The 20,649-nt window shown below is 39.9% G+C and overlaps 1 protein-coding gene across 1 annotated transcript in view; it reads left to right on the plus strand.

Annotated features, from left to right (window-relative positions):
• The window catches only part of LOC306715144 (voltage-dependent calcium channel subunit alpha-2/delta-3-like), a gene marked incomplete at its 5' end in the record, with an annotated part of 29,255 nt that extends 12,825 nt beyond the window's left edge, over window positions 1-16,430 (plus strand). Inside the window, 31 exons of the mRNA XM_079185408.1 lie at window positions 29-179; window positions 397-471; window positions 584-673; window positions 2,978-3,091; window positions 4,183-4,261; window positions 5,130-5,263; window positions 5,673-5,690; window positions 7,418-7,489; window positions 8,190-8,270; window positions 8,375-8,449; window positions 9,326-9,409; window positions 9,728-9,799; window positions 9,916-9,977; window positions 10,102-10,169; window positions 10,311-10,356; window positions 10,470-10,567; window positions 10,722-10,815; window positions 11,100-11,195; window positions 11,318-11,439; window positions 12,045-12,122; window positions 12,216-12,277; window positions 12,362-12,406; window positions 12,491-12,553; window positions 12,993-13,063; window positions 13,180-13,255; window positions 13,479-13,519; window positions 13,926-13,981; window positions 14,129-14,246; window positions 14,381-14,491; window positions 14,706-14,790; window positions 15,772-16,430. Of these exons, the coding sequence (XP_079041534.1) occupies window positions 29-179; window positions 397-471; window positions 584-673; window positions 2,978-3,091; window positions 4,183-4,261; window positions 5,130-5,263; window positions 5,673-5,690; window positions 7,418-7,489; window positions 8,190-8,270; window positions 8,375-8,449; window positions 9,326-9,409; window positions 9,728-9,799; window positions 9,916-9,977; window positions 10,102-10,169; window positions 10,311-10,356; window positions 10,470-10,567; window positions 10,722-10,815; window positions 11,100-11,195; window positions 11,318-11,439; window positions 12,045-12,122; window positions 12,216-12,277; window positions 12,362-12,406; window positions 12,491-12,553; window positions 12,993-13,063; window positions 13,180-13,255; window positions 13,479-13,519; window positions 13,926-13,981; window positions 14,129-14,246; window positions 14,381-14,491; window positions 14,706-14,790; window positions 15,772-15,864 (2,530 nt within the window). The 3' untranslated portion in view covers window positions 15,865-16,430. The remainder of the gene's footprint in view (window positions 1-28; window positions 180-396; window positions 472-583; window positions 674-2,977; window positions 3,092-4,182; window positions 4,262-5,129; window positions 5,264-5,672; window positions 5,691-7,417; window positions 7,490-8,189; window positions 8,271-8,374; window positions 8,450-9,325; window positions 9,410-9,727; window positions 9,800-9,915; window positions 9,978-10,101; window positions 10,170-10,310; window positions 10,357-10,469; window positions 10,568-10,721; window positions 10,816-11,099; window positions 11,196-11,317; window positions 11,440-12,044; window positions 12,123-12,215; window positions 12,278-12,361; window positions 12,407-12,490; window positions 12,554-12,992; window positions 13,064-13,179; window positions 13,256-13,478; window positions 13,520-13,925; window positions 13,982-14,128; window positions 14,247-14,380; window positions 14,492-14,705; window positions 14,791-15,771) is intronic.
• Between the last annotated feature and the right edge of the window lie 4,219 nt (window positions 16,431-20,649).

Consider the following 20,649-nt stretch of genomic DNA (forward strand, 5'->3'; position numbering starts at 1 on the left):
TCACAATGTGTAATTTAACGTATTTCAGGTACATCCAGGCAGCAACGTCTCCTAAGGATGTTGTTATCTTAGTCGATGTTAGTGGAAGCATGAAAGGACTGAGGCTGACCATCGCCAGGCAGACTGTCTCCTCCATTTTAGATACACTTGGAGATGACGACTTCTTCAACATCATTGCAGTACGTTTCTGTTCACCTTTTCTCAGTTTGTGTCTGTACATCTTTGTTCGTTAATATGTTTGTGCATCTCGACGTCCCATTTCTTTGTAATCTCATTCTAATGCTGTCTATTAATAGTATTTACCAAAGACATATCTGTGAAGAATTTCAGATAACTGGAGCTCATTCATCCATGAAAAATTACTAATCCATCTGAATGTTATTTTCATTTCCACAGTATAATCAGGAGATCCACTATGTGGAGCCTTGTTTGAATGGCACACTGGTCCGAGCCGACAGAACCAATAAAGATGTGAGTCGAGCTCAAACTGAAACGTAATGAGTATATGTGGATCGTATCAGTTTGAATTTGTGTGGTTTAATGTTTGAAACTTGTCTTTTCCACTTCTATCGTTATCTATTAGCATTTCCGTGAACATCTGGACAAGCTGTTTGCCAAAGGGATCGGGCTGTTGGGTGACGCTCTGGCCGAAGCGTTCACAATCCTGAATGATGTGAGTTCCAGTGTAAACCGCTCCGTATCTGTGACTGTCACTTTAAACACAAATCTTCCCAGTCTATACTCCACTGAAATCTTTTATCCCGAAGCAGATCAACTCAATTCTTTTTTACGTATTATGTGACATTGCTTTTCAGTATTCATGAGTTTTCACAAAATTATTAATTAATTAATTGATTAATTTGACACAAAAACAATGAATTTGTGTTCAGCCATCACAAAGGCACTTTGTTTTCATTTAAGTGAAGGACTCCACTTGACCAGAACATTAGGAAAACTTTCGTTTTACAAGCCACATTTGTTTTCAGTGACAGGAAGTGTTGGAGTACAACCCTCTGCTTGTTCTCTGCTAATCATAAAAAAGTAGCACACTCCAGTCAAATATATTTGAGTGTTTGGGAGGTGTGTCGCCTGTCGAAACGCTCCAGCGCTATCCCTGTTCCGCCCTCCAAACACAGACACATCCATTCTGAATCGTGATTAATGGCTCTAATTAATGTCGATGATTAATAACGTGGCTGATTGGAACACAAAGCAGATAAGGCCAGGAGCCGCACTCCTTTTATCTCCCTGTTTTCAGGCGGCTGCGCTGCTGAAGCTGAGGGACTGCAGCTTTTACCTCTGCATTTGTCAGATTAATTAAAGCCCTGCAATGAATATGGTAATCAGGTAGCCAGTAGCCTACAACCGAAATTCATTGTTACACCACTTCCCGGTGAATTAAGTCAGAACACAGCCTATCGTAGACCAAATCAAAAAGAAACTCGCTTCACTTGAAGAGCACTGCACCATTTTCATAGGAGCAGTGTGGAGATAAAGAAAAGCTCAGTCTCCCCCCCCTCACGGGCCGATGACATGAAAGAATCACTAAACAGCAAGCATCTAATTCAATATTTTAGCATATTTTAACTCATCTCCTTGTTGGATGACTTTACAACAAGATCATTAATTTACCTCTCAAACAACTAGGGTGTGGGATTGATTAGTTTTTATCAGCATCAATTACTTAATGATCCCTGTCATTGATTATGTCCTTTATCATTAACATTTAGATTTACTATTCCTTATTTACTTACTGTACTGAAACAAAGGGCATAATATACATTCAAACAAAGGCTAAAGGACAGATGCTCTGCAGCAGATGGTGCAGAGAGTCTTCAATAACGACTTTTGACATTTTCGCTGAAAATGCTCCTCTGGCTCAGTGAATGAAGGGTCCATGTGAGAGATATATTAGAACACGTCATTAATTTAACTCAACGTTACAACAGATTAGGATGTTCACATCAGCAATAAAGGCATGCATTTCTGTGTAGGGCATGTGTTATGCAGGTGTGCATAAGGAAAATAACCAGGCGCAGCTGAGGGAAGAGAGAAAAGGATCCGAAGAGCTTAAGCCCATAAAAGTCCAGAGGAACCAGATGACCCTCCGACGTCGGCCAGTTGCCCCCTGAGCTTGACGAGGAGAGCCCACAGGCTCAGGGACTTAACATACTGGGACAACTTTTTACATCACATGTCAAAAGCACAGGTGTAAATAATAGAATTAATGATGGCTGAAATCCACTTAGCTGCTTCAGTTTCAGGGTCCTTGTATTGTGCATGCTGGCTCACTGTCACTGCTTGGACACTGAATGGAACAGAGCCATTGTTAATGTTGTTAATGTGCTCTTCCTGCTCTGACAAGTCAAAATGGTTCCTGTGAAAAAAAGTCTATTATGAGCAACCAAATTAATATTTCGTGACTCACTTTAGAGCTGATTTCCTATTATTTAACATGAAAACTGTAGATAACAATCGAACATTTTCTAATATAAGACATTTTTCTTTTTTCAACCAATGCAAACTTTTAAGACACAAAAATTATAAATGCTGTTGCAGTGATGGAACAGTCGGACATTCCCATAACGTTTTATATTACAAGGCTTCACACTTTATAACAACAACAACAGCTGTTCTGAAGGCATCCTGTGATTTGAGAGTCGCGGTGCTCAGCAGGTTTCATCCTGTAACCGCGTCACTACATCCTCCCTTTTCTCTCCACATTCATTCTGTTACAGGTCAATAAACCACTTAATTACTGCGATGCATCTTCTGGGATCAGAACAAAGTGTACCGCACTCCTCGGGTTTATTTACCAAGACATTACCTATGTTTTATTGACTGATGTCTGCACAGCTGCCATATCAGACATCATCATCGGTGGAAACGGACAGCTCTGTTTGTTTAATGTTTAAATAACACATATATTATTTCGGTTTTCAATTTATATCTTCATGTGTTTTCTCTCATTTTGCAGTTTAATCAAACTGGACATGGCAGTTTGTGCAGCCAGGCCGTAATGCTTGTGACTGACGGGGCGACTGAAATGTACGACGATGTTTTTGAGAAGTACAATTGGCCAGAAAGAAAGGTGAGTGCTTTTTTTCTGTTCCTCACAGTGCCTAATGTTCAATGTCAATTGTTTCCTTTTTCAGAATAATCTGCTTGCCCTTTGGTTTTCTGCCAGTGGGAATAGAAGTACATTTTAATACTTTATACCAGCTGTCTTGACGTTCTGAGGAATTGTTTTCTTTACTTCATTACCACCCATAACTCTGTAATGTACAGTCCATGTCAATATGATGTTTTTCAACGTGTTGACGCATTACAGCACAATGTTTCCCCCGCGAGAAATAAAACATCGGAAATAACTGCTTTCAAGGGCAGAGTGTGTGCAGTGCAAGCAGCTCGGTCTCAAAGGCTCTGGTCTTCGTCCCCCCCACTGCTGTGCCTTCCCCACATTTCTTCCTTGACTCAACGATGGGTTTAAAATCTTTTGTTAGCCTCCCTTTGTAAGACCTAAATGCAGTTGAAATGAAATGGACTGCTGTGCCACTCTCAAAGCAATAAAAACAACAGCTCCAGGGCTTTTGTTCAGTCCTATCAAGCATATGTGTGTTGGCAGTGTTTGGCAGGGTGCAGGGCAGTATTTGGCAGGGTACCCCATCCCCCCCCTCGTACCCTTCATTCCCCCCCCCCCCCCCCCCCCCCTCATATACCCTCAGGGCCGCTATATGGCAGCCATTCAGTGTTTTCTATATGCTTCATGCTTAGCAAAGCATCTGGAGCCAATGAGCCGTGCTGGTTTGGCAAAATGTCACACTGCGTTCTTTAAAAGGACAGTGGATTATGCCCTCATGCCAAACCCCCAACAAAAGAAAATTAACAGAATGTAACTGCACTGAGAGTACAAACTGAAAAAGAATCCCCAAATAACTGTTAAAAAATGGACAAAGACGGACTGAAAAAAGTTAAAGAATGAAAAAGAAAGAGCTGGAATAGCAGCTTAATGCTCAGTGTTTCGACATGAGGATGTGAAAACATGCAGCTGCTTCTTGCTCCAACGCCTGATAGAATCAGGACAGGAAGATAAAGTACTGAGAAGACGCATCACTTTGCGTGTTCTTTTTTAAAAATCCTTCCATCTTTGAAACGCTCGACATCTATGTGTCCTCTGTACAGGTGCGAATATTCCCATACCTGATTGGACGAGAGTCTGCATTCGCTGATAACCTCAAATGGATGGCGTGTGCCAACAAAGGTTTGGGACCTTTTTGATAAACGCTTCTCAAGACAGCTTCTTGTCAGAGTGTGGAGTACGACCTGATGTGGTGTTCCTGTGGAGGATGTGTGGGTGTACGTGTAGTTTGGCTGTGGACGTAAATGTTATGTGTGTTTTTCGTGCGTGCATGCATGTGTATGTGCTGGCTCAGACTCTTTCTGCCAAGAGGCAATGAAGTGGCACTCGGGGAGGGTCAGAGGTCAATCTGCTCTAATCCCTCTTCCTGTCAGAGTGTCTCCCTCTTGGCCGCTCGCCGCTGATGGCCCCTACGTGTCAACGCTCTGGATGAGTGCCCTCTGGAAAGGAGAGTAACAGTCGGGAAAACAGATCACAGAGGGATTGTGGGGGAGACAAGCCCCAAACATCCTCCCCACTGCTCCACATACTGCTCCCCACTGTGGAATGACCTTACCTGTCCAATATGAAGCATTGACAGCAACAGCAGGAGCTGACACGAGTCAAAATGCTCCATGTGTCAGTGTAAAGTGAACCACTTGAAACCTGTTTCCAGGGTGGTTCAGCACAGCGCAGTAATGTCAGGGACATCAGCAGAAAATGACACCATTTTGTAAAGGGGTAAGGGGTGCATTGGGGAAACGTGGACACAAGACTTCAGTATTTCTAAAATCCTTCGTACGGCACTGTTTTCTGAAAGTACTTTTATTTAAGTTCCAGATGCAGGAACCCAACGTTGCTGATCCAATACTTCTTTCACCACTGCATCTCGTTTGTTTCTTTTTTTTTAACGTCGAGTCTCAAATAGTCCAAATACATGTCGGATTACATTGTGAACGATGTAAATGCTGTCTCTCATTTTGGGTTAATATATGTGTGCGTTTAATTGCAGGTTATTTCAGTCAGATCTCGACCTTAGCAGATGTTCAGGAGAACGTGATGAGGTATCTTCACGTCATGAGCCGCCCAAAGGTTATTGACCACGAGCACGACACAGTGTGGACTGAAGCTTACATGGACAGTGCTGTGAGTGTGTTACAGTGCTTTACGTCTAAGCAGTATCACAACTTCCTGTGATTGTCCTAGTTATAAGTCCTCATTCCCAATTTACATTTGTATATGAGTGTGACTGCATGTGTGTCTGTACGGTGCAGCAAAAATGCTTTGATTACACTTTTTGAGGCTGTTGTCTGTGTTACTTGCAGGATTCACGTTATTTTCTGCATCCCTGTACCGTATGGTAGATGTGCGTGTTGGTCTGCATCCTCATCATTACTCTTTATGCTGCTGGAATGATTCCTCATTATGAGCTTCATTAATCTGTATGGATCCCCCCCCCCCCGCTGTACATCTGAGTCCATAAAGTCAATGCACAATGTGATGGCTTTAATCCTCTGAATGATTCAATCTTTATGCGTCTTTTCTTTCTTTTCAGCTTTCCCAGGCTCATAAGGTAAATATATAAATGTGATCTGATCTTTACGTGCTCTTAGCTAGAATCATATTTGTCAGAAACATAATTTATTTCTTGTCTTATCATAAAAGAATCGACCAGATGCTGTAGGAAGTAGCTCTGAACAAGCATTAGAAAGGAGATCACATGCAGGTTATAAAAGGTTTCCCCCGCGACTCAAATTTGAGCCATGTTGTATAAAGTAGAAGTGCTTGAGAGGAACTTCCGAGGTTAAATGGTTGCTTATAGTCCCTACTTTAAGATCTCTTAGGAAGTCAAAAGTGAGGAGATGCTCTTCTTCTCTGGGGGGCAGGAGCAGTAAATGAGCATTTATTGTACTTCTATCCAGTACGGAGCTTATGAGCATGCACACACCAAACACACACACACACACACACACACACACACACACACAGAAGGGTTGGGAGATTGTCCTCTGGAGTGTGTGCTCTTGTATCTCAGCCTCAGACACACCATTCATCATTCTGTGGATCATTGCATTTTATCTCCTAAAGCCCATAATAAAACTGACATTGGAGGGGAGACCAAGAAAGAGAGAGAAAAGGGAAAAAGAGAGAGGGGGTGTTGGAGTGCTTGGCTTTACCTGTGTGTGTGTGTGTGTGTGTGTGTGTGTGTGTGTGTGTGTGTGTGTGTGTGTGTGTGTGTGTGTGTGTGTGTGTGTGTGTGTGTGGACTTAAGCAGTCCAGTTTCTGCTTCCATTGTGTGTTTTGATGAATTTAAGGACCCACCATTCTTCATTTTGTCAAGCGCTAGCACACGCTACAATTCACGGCTCGTTTGTTTCATATGCATGCACATACACAAATTAACATCCAACCACACAAACAGGGACATGGGCACATTCGGCTGTGTCAACTCATGAGGTGAGGGAATAGCAGACCTACTTTAACGGCGCTCATGTGCTTAATTATGTCAGCCTTTAGCCGTACTGAACTGACCTCCTCTGAGACTCACATGGTTCAGGTTTGACAACAGAAAGGCTGCGACCAGGATCCTGTGGTTCTGCAGGAATTCATTTGGAGGCTGCTATTAATTAATTCTGTGTCGAATAGTACTCTGATCTAATGAGACCTTTGTGTCCCGACTACTTACGTTTGTAGCCACTTTTGCCTTCATTATTGTCAAGTCCTGAGGCTGTTATTCCCCTCCTTACTTTTCTATCTAAAAGTTTTAATTGAATTTCATGTCAATTAGGCTGCCTCTTCACTGGTAATTAGCTACTGTAATGTGTGAAAAAAACGAAATTGTTTCTTCGGCCGTTAACATTGATGTAACATTTCCAAGGCAGCTTGTACATTTAAACTCTCATGATTTTGTTGAATAGTTTAGACGTTTTGTTTTTTAATAAAATGAGTGTTTTAACGGTCATTAATGGCATTTTTCTACAGTTGCAGTTGCAATTCAATGACAAACTCCTCTTGGAATCTCAGTTTGTCTGCTCAAATTGAATATATGCAGTGTAATAAATGCGTGTGTGTGTGTGTTAGTTTTTTCTCAAAATGTATGAGATGTACTGATTAAGAAATGCTGAGTAAATGTTTCAGAGTTCTGTAGGCATAAGAATGCAGTTTAAATGTGTGTCTTTCTCTGTGCAGTTCGATGCTTACAAACCTGATCAGGAAACATGCTGACACCCCCCTCAATGGGATTACGCAGCTGAAATAGCAGCATTCAACAGTTAGAAATGTCTTCTTTTTGTTCTTCAGTTGAAGGACAAAGCGGGCCCCAGTCTGATGACTACAGTTGCCATGCCTGTGTTCAGCACAAAGAATGAAACGGTGAGGGAGTCAGTGAGTCTGAATGAATGTCTCGCAACATTTTTGCCTTGTAACCCCTTACAAATCAATATTTCTGATGGCTTCTTGTCACATTTCTGATCTCAGTCTATCAGTTGTTAGCAGTTCCACCAAAGAGACATTTCTCCTCTTAACTTCTCACATGGTTTCATTTTAATAACTTTCCGAGGTCCAAAGAGGCAAAATGACATGGAGATTGGCAAAAAGTCCAGAAATTATAATAAATTGTGTATTTTGTTTTTCTATTTCTTTTTATCTTTAATATTAACCATCTCACTATCCCTCAGATTTATCTTGTGAGCCTTTTGAAGTTAGGTAGTTTGGATTAAACTACCTAACTGTATATAAAATGGTTAAAATGAGTCACCCCATGACCAGCTGTAACAGTAAAATGCTACTTACACATTGATGAATCAGTATTATCTGTCATATATATATATCACTGACGGGACATTTCTTTATGTAACGGTAACTTTTGCTTTACTTAAGTACATTTTGTTGGTAATACTTCTGATCTTTTTTTTAAGTAGGATTTTGAATTCTACCTTTAATGGAGTATTTTAACGTTGTGGAATTGTTACTTTTACTAGGATATGAGTACTTCTTTCAGCCACTGCTAAGTGAATATTCGTACAGATTTCTTCTAAAGTTGTGCATGTGTGTTTTGAATCTCTTGGTGCAGAAGAACCAGGGTATTCTGTTGGGGGTCGTAGGAACAGACATCCCTCTGCAGGAGCTGATGAAGCTCATCCCTAAACATATGGTACAATCAGCTGTTCTTATACTCTTTACTTTAAATAAATGAATTCATTAATATGCATTTTGTTTTTTAATTTCTTCCTTGTGTATCTGATTTTGTGTTTCTAGTTAGGAATCCATGGGTACGCATTTGCTATCACAAACAATGGCTACATCCTGATTCATCCGGACCTCAGGCCTTTGGTAACTCAGTTTCTTAACATTACTTTTTCACCAGGAAAGTCTCACAGCATTCCCTGACTTTACCCTGTTTTCCTTATTTGTTTTGTCCATGCAATTCTTTGAATAACAGAAATGATGAACTGAAAGCCTCCGTTAACGAGGGCACACAGAGACAAATGTGTTATAGGAGGCTGAATGGGCTCGTATAGTCTGTAATCCCAACCTTTTCCTTTGATGTATGCATGCAGGGATAAAGGCCACACATAGGGCTGGCTGGCCTGAGATTTCCCAGAGGTAACTTAACACTCGCTGGCAGAGACCACAGCCGCTCGCCCTGGGACCGCTGGTTCCTCAGGAGCTATGGCTGTGCTAGTGGATCTGTGTGTGCCAGTGTTAGTGCTATTCCTCTCTGTGCAACTGTCTGTGTGTTGGTCTGTGTTGTTTTTTTGTGAGTGTGTCTTTGTGGCTAAAACTGTGCTGTGGTTGTAGTCATTGACTTGTTGTTTCTTGTGAACCAGACGACATACAGAAGCAGAGTTTGACATTTTAATGACAGTTTAATGCATTGATGTAGACTTCCTATCAATCATATTAATCACTTTTAATTTACCTGACAGTGTTAACTTCACAGACGATTTGTTGAATAATTACAAAGCAAGCCTTGATAAATGGGAGCATACTTTTGACATTGAAACACAAAAGACAGATTACAGTGAAGCTTTTCTAAACAGATTTGTTTATTTAATATCAAAGCTCGTACATTTGAAAATGATGTGTCACATGATTTCACAGTTGGTCAGGCTAGAGCAGCAGACATGTTTATGCAGCGGTTAGTCCAAATAGAACGTCACTACACAAAGTGGATCATTTTTGTGTCTATTGTGCTCCTCTGTGCAGTATCAGGATGGTCAGAAGAGGAGGAAGCCCAACTACAGCAGTGTGGATCTCTCTGAGGTGGAATGGGAAGACAAAGATGATATTGTATGTTTCTAACTCCTAAAAATGTTATCGAAGTCATTATTCAGTGTACAATATGAAACACTAGATGTACTTTCTTCTACATGCAACATTGTGTGACTGCAATGGACAAATAACCTTGATTTCACAATGTTACTGGACTGCAAGTTCAGTAGTTTGTCCCGTGAATGATCTATTATTTCAAATTAACTCAAAGAATCATCAAAGCATGACTCTGTTTTCAGTATCCTATAAAATGGCAGCCACACAAAGGCTGCTGGATCAATGACCCAGCCTTGACTCCTCTGCCCTATGTGCCTCTTTGTGTTCTTTATCTTTCAGCTACGCAACGCTATGGTGAACAGGAGAACAGGGACTTTCTCCATGGAGGTGAAGAAGACGGTGGATAGAGGGGTGAGGCTGCTGATAAAGATGTTCACCGTCTCTTTATCAGAAGAGGGTTCTTCTCTCTGTTGTCTCTAGACTCGAGAAGTAAATTTCATCTGCACAATTCTTTCTGCTCTTTTTAGAGGCGTGTCCTGAAGATGCACAATGACTATTACTACACTGACATCAAAGGGACACCATTTAGGTGGAGAAAAAGTTGCATTACATTCCTAAAACGACCTTCTGTCTGTTTATTTGATTGAATTGAATTGAATTATGTCTCGGTTGCCTTCAAACGTTGATTCCCTCCTCTGTTTGTGTGTGTCCAGTGTTGGAGTTGCTCTCTCCAGAGGTCATGGAAAGTACTTCTTCAGAGGAAATGTATCAGTTGAAGCCGGTATGTCACTCTGACTCTGTTATTAGCTCTGTTATTAACTAAAGCCTGAATACAGTGAGATGCATGTCACTCTGAAGGGGCTTACTGTATCAGTCTACTGAGGCTGGCATTGCTGAAGCGTTACTGACTTGTGTTTTTCAGGGCTCCGTGATCTGGAACAGCCAGATGTCGCCCTGGCAGATGAATGGTAAGGCTGGGGTTATGGGAGCGGGCATTCATGCGTTATGTAGGTTATCCCTCAGTGTTCATCAGGGATGTTGAGGGCTGTGACGTAACAGCGGGGCTCTGTTTGGACCACAGGACTTACTGCAACACAGAGGAGCAGCATGAGCACCGTCACCTGACCCAGATTCAAGCCATCAAGCTCTTCATGACGGGCCGCAGACTACACCTCAAATGTAAGCGACATCTGAGTCAGACCGTAATGAACTACACTACACAGAGCCTGTTTTTATCCACAATTAAATTCTAATTATCATATGAAGATTGAAATGAATAAATAATGGTTACAAAAGAGACGGATGTTTTGGGTCTTTAAACAACACTCTGCAGGTGACAGAGAGCTCATCCAGGAGGTGTTATTTGATGCCGTGGTCACCGCTCCACTGGAGGCCTACTGGACTGGACTGGCCCTCAACAAGTCAGAGTAAGAACATTTTGTTACTGCTTGATATTCTCCTTGCAAGTCTACTTACAAGTGTTACGAAGGCTGTCTATTTGGGTTTTCTAATAAGCCAACATTGAACGTTTGTGAGTCATCTGGAATTATAAATGTTTGCAAAATGTATTATATGTATTATATGCATATGTGGACATTTACTCTGTGATGTGAGGACTATTTCTTCTGTTGATATTTGATAAGTAGCCCACTTCATAGATATTACTTATGTGACGCATAGATGTGTTTTACTGCTCTGCATATACCAACAGGAACTCAGACAAAGGAGTGGAGATCGCCTTCCTGGGTACTCGCACCGGCCTGACGAGGACCAACCTGTTTGTGCCCGCCGATCAGCTCTCCAATCAGTGAGTCCTGCTGCTCAACGTCTCTCTAATCACTACTTACAGCACAGGGCGAGGCCGTGATTGGGCTTGATTAATCTAATCCTTTGCTCCTCTCCTCACTTTCATTCTGTGTGCTTCCTCAGAGATTTCCTGACAGCGGAGGACAAGGAGGGTGTGTTTAATGCTGATCACTTCCCTCTGTGGTACAAGAGAGCTGCAGAGCAAGTCCCCGGCACATTTCTCTACTCCATTCCCTTCAGCCCAGGTATGCAGAACAAAACCAGAGATTTACGATAATAGCTCAAGTGTGCAGTACAAAATAAAAGTCCCCTGAACCCGAACAAAACTGCACTGCCCATCTTAATATATTTTCAATTATCGAGTGCAGCATTATACAAATTACTTTTTGGAAACGCATCTGGTGGCTTTAGTCATTCAGAATTTTAACATCTTAATCAGTCTTTTTGTATGTCCCTCTCCCTGTTATGGACGGTGGTTTTTACTGGTCTCCACTGATAGGATGTGCAGCATAGCTCACCTCCCTCACAGCTTTTATGCCGTTAATGTATCCCACGTTCAGTCTGCGAGGCAGAGGATGGAGAATTCAGCTTCACTCTCCAGGACATTTACCACCTTTCCTCCGTTAATGATGACTGCATCCACTCATAACCTGAAATGATCCTATCACAGCACCCATTTTAGAATTATTGGAGTCATCTGGCTGTAGAAAAAGCTCTGACCAGACTTTGCTGTAATGTAATGTAATGGACTGGTACTGCGGTTTCTTTTCAGCCTGCCAACCGGTGAGTAAAGGGCGCCATCTAGTGAGCAGAACGTGTAATCTGAATATTCTCTGCTCTTCCTCTCTAGCTTTAGAAAATAAGAGTGTGGTTTTGGCCAGCACAACAATTCAGCTCCTCGATGACAGAAAGTCTCCAATCGTTGCAGGTAACAGCCTCTGAACCATCTTCCATAACTATATTCATGTTGATATATTTTTGTATATTGTGCAGTCTCTTAAGCGTTCAGTTTTATGCTCAGCTGTAGGGATCCAGATGAAGCTGGAGTTCTTTCAGAGGAAGTTCTGGACTGCCTGCAGACAGGTAAATACACAACAACTACTGTAGCCTTTTACAATGAGCTCCCTTATTAGTTGTAAAGCTCAACTACTTATGTTTTGTTCTCAGTGTACAGCTCTGGATGGAAAATGTAGCATTAGCTGCGATAACGCGGTAAGAGCAGTAACATGACTCTAACTTTCTACTTTTCTTCAGGTTATTTCGTTAACATATTCATTTTATTTGCCCCTCTGACAGGACATTAACTGTTATCTCATTGACAACAATGCCTTCATTCTTGTCACAGAGGAGCAATCTCAGGTACTGTGTAAACTGTAATGTTTGTGGGTGCATGTTTACATCTGAACAAAAGTTGAAATAATGTAAACACCTAAACACATGCCCCCCCGTTTCCTTAACTACTCTAATTGTCCTTAAATATTTTTGCACAAGTCTTGAAAATGTATGTAGAGCAACATGGGGTTCTTCCAAATAAGATAGCTTCAGGGAATTAGGGTGAAAGATAGAGGAAGGCAATACAACTTGTCATTTTGCACGTAGAACATCCCACAGAAACTCAATAACACCCTGAAATAAATACCAGTTTCTCTGCTGATGCACTTTGTCTGTGAATATGATGAACAAATCTTTAATTACAACTTACTTAGTTAAGAGAAAGTCCTTTGTTCTCATGCTTTTGTCCACCCAGTGTATGTGTTAAGCTTTGTGCATGTGTGCCTTGACATAACTTCTCTCTCAGACAGGGCTCTTCTTCGGAGAGGTGGAGGGTGCTGTTATGAACAAACTTCTCCAAATGGGGTCCTTCAAAAGGTCTGAGACACGGCATAACATTTCTCTGAGTCCTGAACCTGACTTTAAAAGCATGTTGTTATAAACATCATATTTGATGGTTATTACAACCTCTGCTACTCTGTTTGTTTTTGCAGGATCGCGCTGTATGATTACCAGGCCGTTTGCAGAGAGTACGCTGGGAGCAGCGACAGTGCACGCACTCTATCAGATGTAAGACACGAGATGACGCTAGACGCAATAATTACATCTACATTTGTACAACCTGAGTTAAGATCATCAGCATCGACCTTGAAACCTATCTCAGAGTTTGTGGTTAACACTGGAGGAACGTCAGCATAGAGCACAGTCTAAAAATGAACTCCTACATTTAAACAACCACGTAGTTTCATTTCATTTCAGACTCTAACATTAGCTCTATTTTTTTCTCTTTCAGCCTTTCACTGTTGTTAAGTGGCTCCTGGCTGAACTTGTTATGTAAGTATACCACAACATTTAGATAGGTGTACATTACATGGGCCCATAAAGTACATGATATGATGTACACAATGTGTCTTTATAAAAGGAGAATATTGTTAAATAATAGTTAGTATTTTATAAAAAACAAAAAGGCTGGAGATTACTAGTATTTTGAAAAAAATTATTTACATATTACACCCTATCCTGTGTACTAACAGTACCTCATTACTCAGCATGTCAACCAGTAACAAGACAAATACTTCACGGTTGCTTACTACTTATTATTGTGCTTAAATAGTAGGCTAAAACATATTAATCCATTTTCTCATTTACTATTTTTTACTTTGAGAAAGACAATAGTTTACGATTAATCCATTCTCATCCTGGTGTTTCCTGACATTAATAAGTATTTTTCTTATTACAGTTTTCTGCTAGAATTTAACCTGTACAGCTGGTGGAATGTGGATCTCTCAGTTAAAGGTGACTGTAGTTGATGATCATTACAGGCGTGTATGTGTGTGTGTGAGAAAGAGAGGTGAATGTGTGAGAGAGTATGAGAAGTGGAGCTCTTGTCTGTTTTTCTGTGGTTTTGATAACTTACTGCAGAACAATTTCTCACACATTCAGCTCAGAGATCTCGGGGTAAACAGACGATGGTGCCGTGTGATACAGAATACCCTGCCTTTGTCTCCGAACGCACCATCAAAGAAACAACAGGCAACATTGACTGTGAGGGCTGCATCAGGTACTTCGTCAGGCCAACAGTAGACGCAGTGAATCATCAAATACTGACACTGACTTTCTTAAACAGTAGATGTTCAGCCTGCCACTAATCATTCAACAGTTTGATTCCAGTGTCTGTCTCTGTTTGGGCCGCAGGTCTTTCGTCATACAGCAGATTCCCAGCAGCAACCTCTTCATGGTTGTTGTGGACAATAAGTGCGACTGCAGCAGTTCTCCTCCAGTAACCATGGATCCCAACGAGATCATGTATATCCTTTTTCGGTGAAACACAGACGTTTGATATGTGGAAGCAGATGCAGAAAGTAGATCCTAAAAATATTTGAGTTACTGACTGGAAGAATTATTTAAGTTTAATGTTTGACTTTCACTACTTAAGTGTTGCTTCAGCCTAAATGAGTTGGGGAAGCTCTGAACTTATAAACGTGTTCAGTTGATGTATTTACACCCTTGACGCCTTTGAACACAACGAGACACTAAAATGTGACAGACTGAAGTTTCAGAAGGACAGAAAGAAGCCTGAATCGTGTCATCCTTTCCACCCTGAGGTATGAGGATGTGTGTTTGTCTGCATACAATGTATGTGACTACATGTAGCCTACAGTTATACGGTGAAGTATATGCTGGAGCACAGAAACAGTCTGGTTTACGTGCAGAAGTATTTGTTGACTTCCTTGAGTTGTCTGGTGACGGCCAAGCTCCAGGAAGTCACTGCTCACGGCCAAGACGTAACGAATATTTAGAGGAGCTCGAAGGCATATATTTAAGTCAAACAGAGCCAGGCTAGCCGTTTACCCCTGCTTCCAGTCTTTATGCTCATCCTGTTCAACTGTAACAAATCAAAAAGGTCTTTGTTAGGACCATATAGAGTTAACAATTGACTCTGTAAATATTGTAGATCAATCCATCAACCATGAAGCAAGTTGACCACTTATATGAATTCTCACTTTGAGAAACTAAGAAGCTCCATGGAATGAAAGACAGACAAGTTATGCATGATTTGATCACAACAGGATATTTTCAGCTTATTACAACTTGAATCTTCCGTTTGTAGTTTTGGCCATCATTCACATTGGCAATAATAATATTGTAACACCACAATAATTGTTGGTATATGGGAACGCTATGATATTGTTGAAAAGAAGTCCAAAGGGGCAAAGAGTCAGACAGTCATACTGGTTGTAAATACATAATAATACATATATAATAATAAATAAACCCTGAGGTTAGCACATTTATTTGGATGAAAAAAGAAGGTGAATAGACAAAATATCACCTCTATATCACAAATACTACCTCAACTTTAACCATACCAAACTCCTGTGCAATTAGGGATTATTAACAGTATTTTATTTGGTTTCATTTTGGTTTTTATCTGGAAAGAAAAGTGGTTTAACTTATTCAACAACAGTTCACATCTATTAGCAACCACTACTCTCTATCCCAGACAAAACAAGGGTATATCCACCCTGTTAATATTCAATATTTTACCCTGAACAGATCCATATGTATCACTGTGTCTTCTGCAGGAAAATGCCATGGAGTGTGGTTCAGCAACACGCCTCTCCAGTCCTCTAACAGCAGCTCTGCTCCCTGTGATAGCAGCGACCATCAGCAGGTGACCTTTAGCAGCAGAACTGGACGTCAGTAAGGACTAAGTCAACAAGAAGATGCTTTAAACACATAGAGAACATGGCCAGTCAGAAATGAATTTGCTCATACCTCTGCAACAGGCAGCGCTCTACTAAGAAAAAAAATCTTTATACGTAGCACTGAGACTCGCATCCATTATTGCAGAAAACATTAGCGATGTGGCGCAGCAAAAGTAAATGAGATTAATGGGAGTGCTTGGTGACTTTGCTCAGAGCATTGCTTATAATGCCATTGACAGTTTGTCATATTTTACTGAATGTGTGCTGAAATTAAATAAGAGAAAGAAATATATAATGTGAACAGTAAAAATAAGCCATTTTTTTGTCAAAGCATAAAACAAGTCCTTTGTGCAAAGGATGATAGTAAGACATCAAATATGTTTGTTTCTTTATGAGGAAAAAATGTAAGGAATGTAAAATGCACTTTTGTTGTGTGAAAAGAATGCAGAGCTGTCTTTATTTTGGCAGTAAATTGTTAAAAAAGAGTTGACAGTGCCATCATAGTTTTCTTTCTTCAAATATTTTATTTTGTACCTTAATTCTTTTTGGTGTCTGTAATAATCACGTAAAATAGCTGAGAGACAAGGGGAAATTAGAGCTTGCTTTATTCTGCCCGTTTCTCCTTGTTTTAAAGCAGACGACATTTCAGACGAGCTAAAGATGCATGAAGAAGATCACAGAATGTCACATCAATATATCCAGCCATAATTTGTCAAGGTGGCCATACTCTTAACCTCATGTTTGAGAAAGCTGATGAATAAATACGAAGAAATATTTTCCTTCCTTTATTTACTCCTTGTGTTCTTTTTTAAAGTGTGTATGTGTTTGTGTTTGGCGACGTGGTGGGGATGCGGATACGTGTGATAGTGAGAGTAAAAGGAGACTAAAAATTAAAAATTAAAATATTGTCAGGACAAACATACAAAACAGCAGCAGTAAGTTGTAAATGCATGCACTTTTTTGTTGTGCATAATCACACAATACAACCAATTACAAAAATATTATCAATATTAAAAAGAAAACACATTGGAATACAAAACAACAATTACAAATAAAAGTAAAATGAGATTTTGTTCTAGCTACATATCAGTGAAATTAAAGAATAAATAAAAAAAGGTAAATTGAAATGCTATTTAGAACCCATGCTATGCTTTATAAGTCATAGAACTATTTGAAAATGTTGGAAAATTATAGTAGAAGTTTGGTTTAGTCAGCATCATCATAAAAGAAAAAGACATTACAGAGGTCTAACATTAGTTTAGATTATACCACTCAACTTTAAACACAAGGTTTACTTTACTAGCAGTAAGTCGTCTGCTGTCTCTTTCTCTATGCAGTATTAAACCGTTTGTGTTTCAGTGTTGCTGCACGGTGCTGTACACCGTACCCTTCAGGGCTGATGCAGCTGGCTCCTCAGAGATGGTGCAGTATATAAATATACCAACTGTAGCATCCATTAATATGACAAATATATCTAATACTGTCCCTCCTGTCAGACTTATATTCTCATTTTGAGACTCCTGCCACCTTTTCACTTCCTCCAAACCTGCCCCTGTGAAATACACAAAGTCTGTAGCCTATATCAAATAATACATTTCTCTAAATGAAAAAATAAGTCTTCAGCCCGGCTGATTAGGTTCAAGAATTTGAAAGTCACAGTATAGACAGCATTACCCTTTCAAGTTCACAAAATAAACTGTTTAGAGAACAATTCTGTGCCTTCTCTACTCGTGCAGTATTTTGTTCACATGTGAAAAAGCGTCAGACCCGAGCACAGGAGGTTATTTTTGTCTCAGTGCAGTGGTTGTCTACCACACAACACACGTGGTTTATTTTCAGTTTGAGATGCAGGTCTTGTATGTTTGTTCTGTGCAAGCTGAAGATTTACACAATAGTTATTTTAGTAGCTCTGAGCTACGTGAAGGCTGTTCGAACTAAACAAATGTGAATGAGCGTTAAATATTTCCTGGAAACTGCAGATGTTTTTAAGACCCCAGCTAGAATGTGTGAATGGGACATCTGTAACTATTCTTCAGACAGAACAGAGAAGCTGCGCTTACAGCCGGCTGTCAGCATGACCATTATAACCTGACACTTCACAGTGATATTCTGCTGAAACAATCGCGCCAATGACGTTTGCTGTTAAAGCTCCTTTCAACAACCTCCCCCTTATAGGCCATATTTTTGATATTGTTAATCTAACACAAATTGAATGCTGTTGGATTCTTGAAGAGCTTCCTCTCAAATAATATTATATTGATATATATTTAAAGAGTGTCTCTGATTAAAGTGGTACCTTTTTTTGGTATATTTGAGTAGTCGTTAAATGTCAAGATGCAAAGATTGTAAAAATGCAACTTTTAGATACATTTTATTATTAGAGACAAACTGACAAATTCTACACTTCAGTATTAAACAGTATGTCTTCACACGCATATAAAACAGATGCTGACCTTATTAGACAAACACGTCGACATAGTTCTCACCAGTTCTTCTTTAGTTATGCAGAAGTGCAGAAACCAGCAAGATGACCACCGCTACTCCACAAACCAGCCGCAACTGCTACAAACTTCCTTCTCCACGTTTCTGCTTCGCCTCAACAGAAGCCATGAACAAGTGTCAGTTTTGCTTCTCACAACATTAGCAAAAAGCAGGAAGACTGTGCATTACCACCGTCTTCCAACCACCAATACCAGTGCATACCAACTATACAAACTGAACAGCACATTATTGCTTTGTTAATGATTTATAGTAATAATTAGTAAGAGTAATTTAGGTTGTAAACATAATTTAATCACTGAACTCAAGTGCTAAAGAATTACACATACTCATGTGAGGCTGTTTTCAGAATGGTTGCGGGGTTAGAGCTATCGCTAGTGCAGGAGAACAAACACTTGAACCTCATAAGATCACAGCCACAAACATTAACACCACACAGTAATAAATGTTAGCATTTTCATGCAATAATAACAATCTTTAGTCTACCCGCTATTTCATCTAGATTCATAGGAGTCATACTAGTTTCTGCTTAAGGAACAAAAACATATTAACGTTAAAGCTATATATTGTTTTCCTTTGTACTGGGGGTACAAACATTACACAGCGCATTGTTAATTCACTTGAATAACCTGGGCTAGCATCTGCAAAGTAGGAAGCTTGGTTGGATTATGAGACGTTGGGCCCCGAGGCGAAAGGCGTCTGTGCCTCTTTCGGCATTTTGAGTCTCTTTGTGGTTGGATTGCCCTTTTTCATAGTGAGTCTCTTTTGGAGTTCTTTTTGTGTCTCTTTGTAGTTGTTTTATGTTTCTTTGTGGTCATTTTGAGTCTCTTCCTGGTTGTGCGTGTCTCTTTGAGTGACAGTTTGTAGGTGAAGGTACTGACACTTTGTCCCTTTATATCCATCACACACATACAAGATACAACTAAGAGTGTTACTTGGTGAACCAACAATCCAACCTGATGAATCAAAAAAACTACATTTCAATATACTGAAAACACTGAAACACATAATTTCTAACTAACTTAAGTCACATTTATTATCTGTAATGTTGTAACCAGATGTTTGTTTAATAAGAGTTACCAGAGCAGAAGCATGGAGCCTGCTAACAGTCAGTCAGACCTCTTCAAATTTAAACACTAATTAATACTGAGGTGCTATAATGTTCTGGATTGCTACCTTTCTGTATAACATATCCTACATGTGGTCGTACTAAATGTTGGCATTGTCGGGGCCACGCTTGACTCTCTTTTCACAATATCTACAGTACCAACTTACTCTAGTTGGTAAAATGTCACATTGACTAAATTGGTAGTTTTAACTCATCTTAAAAGTAATGTTACCTTGCATATGGTTGTGATTGTTTTGTTTGTTGTGATGTGTTCACTTTTGTTTCGTATTTTTTTTAGTTTTTTTTAATTTGCGGTGTGTAGATGTGAAATACTCTTCTTGGGAAAAGCACGTTGGTAAAAACACGTTTTGTGTTTATAGCACTAAATATATATATTAATCATCTAGACTCTCTGCTCATTGTTCTGGGACTTTAACAGCGCAAACCTCAGCCGTGAACTGCCAAAATACAGACAGCACATTCAGTGTCCTACCAGGGATAATGACATACTGGACCAATGCTACACAATACTAAAGGACATCAATCTGTCACACGTTCAACTTTGAGACTTTGCAATCAGTGTCTGGTTCATCTCCTTCCGACTGCTCTTAGACTGCCAGTAGATGGACCATTACAGGCCTGACTGCACTGATTGGAGTGTTTCTGATCCTACTGCTACAAACCTGGATTAACTTTCTGAAACTGTTACATCTTACATGAGCTTTTCTTAGGACGTGTGTCATGTGTGTGTGTGTGACAGGAACAGACTAAAATGGAGCGTCAGGACTGCAAAAAAAGTTGAGTTGGTCGTCCTCTAACCGTAATGTTGTTGGTCCTTTGGGTGACACTGAACTCTCAAGTTTAAAAAAAGTTGACAATGTAGTATGTCATAAAAAATAATGACAGTATGAAATAAAGATGTCATTGTATTGTCGCTCATGGAAAGAGTAATACAAAATGTCATTGTATAGAGGGTCATAAAAATGACATAGAAAAGCCAAAATAATTTCAAAATACAGTATGCCATGAAATAACATAAAAAAGGTTATATTTTCCTTTTATTATTTTTATTTAAAAAGTGTCAGTATGCCATAAAAATGTCATGAGAAATGTCAATACAGTATACCATACAAATGCATAGAGTACGT

The sequence above is a fragment of the Pholis gunnellus genome, assembly GCF_910591455.1.
Source record: "Pholis gunnellus genome assembly, chromosome: 3".
In the NCBI taxonomy this organism is placed as follows: Eukaryota; Metazoa; Chordata; class Actinopteri; order Perciformes; family Pholidae; genus Pholis; species Pholis gunnellus.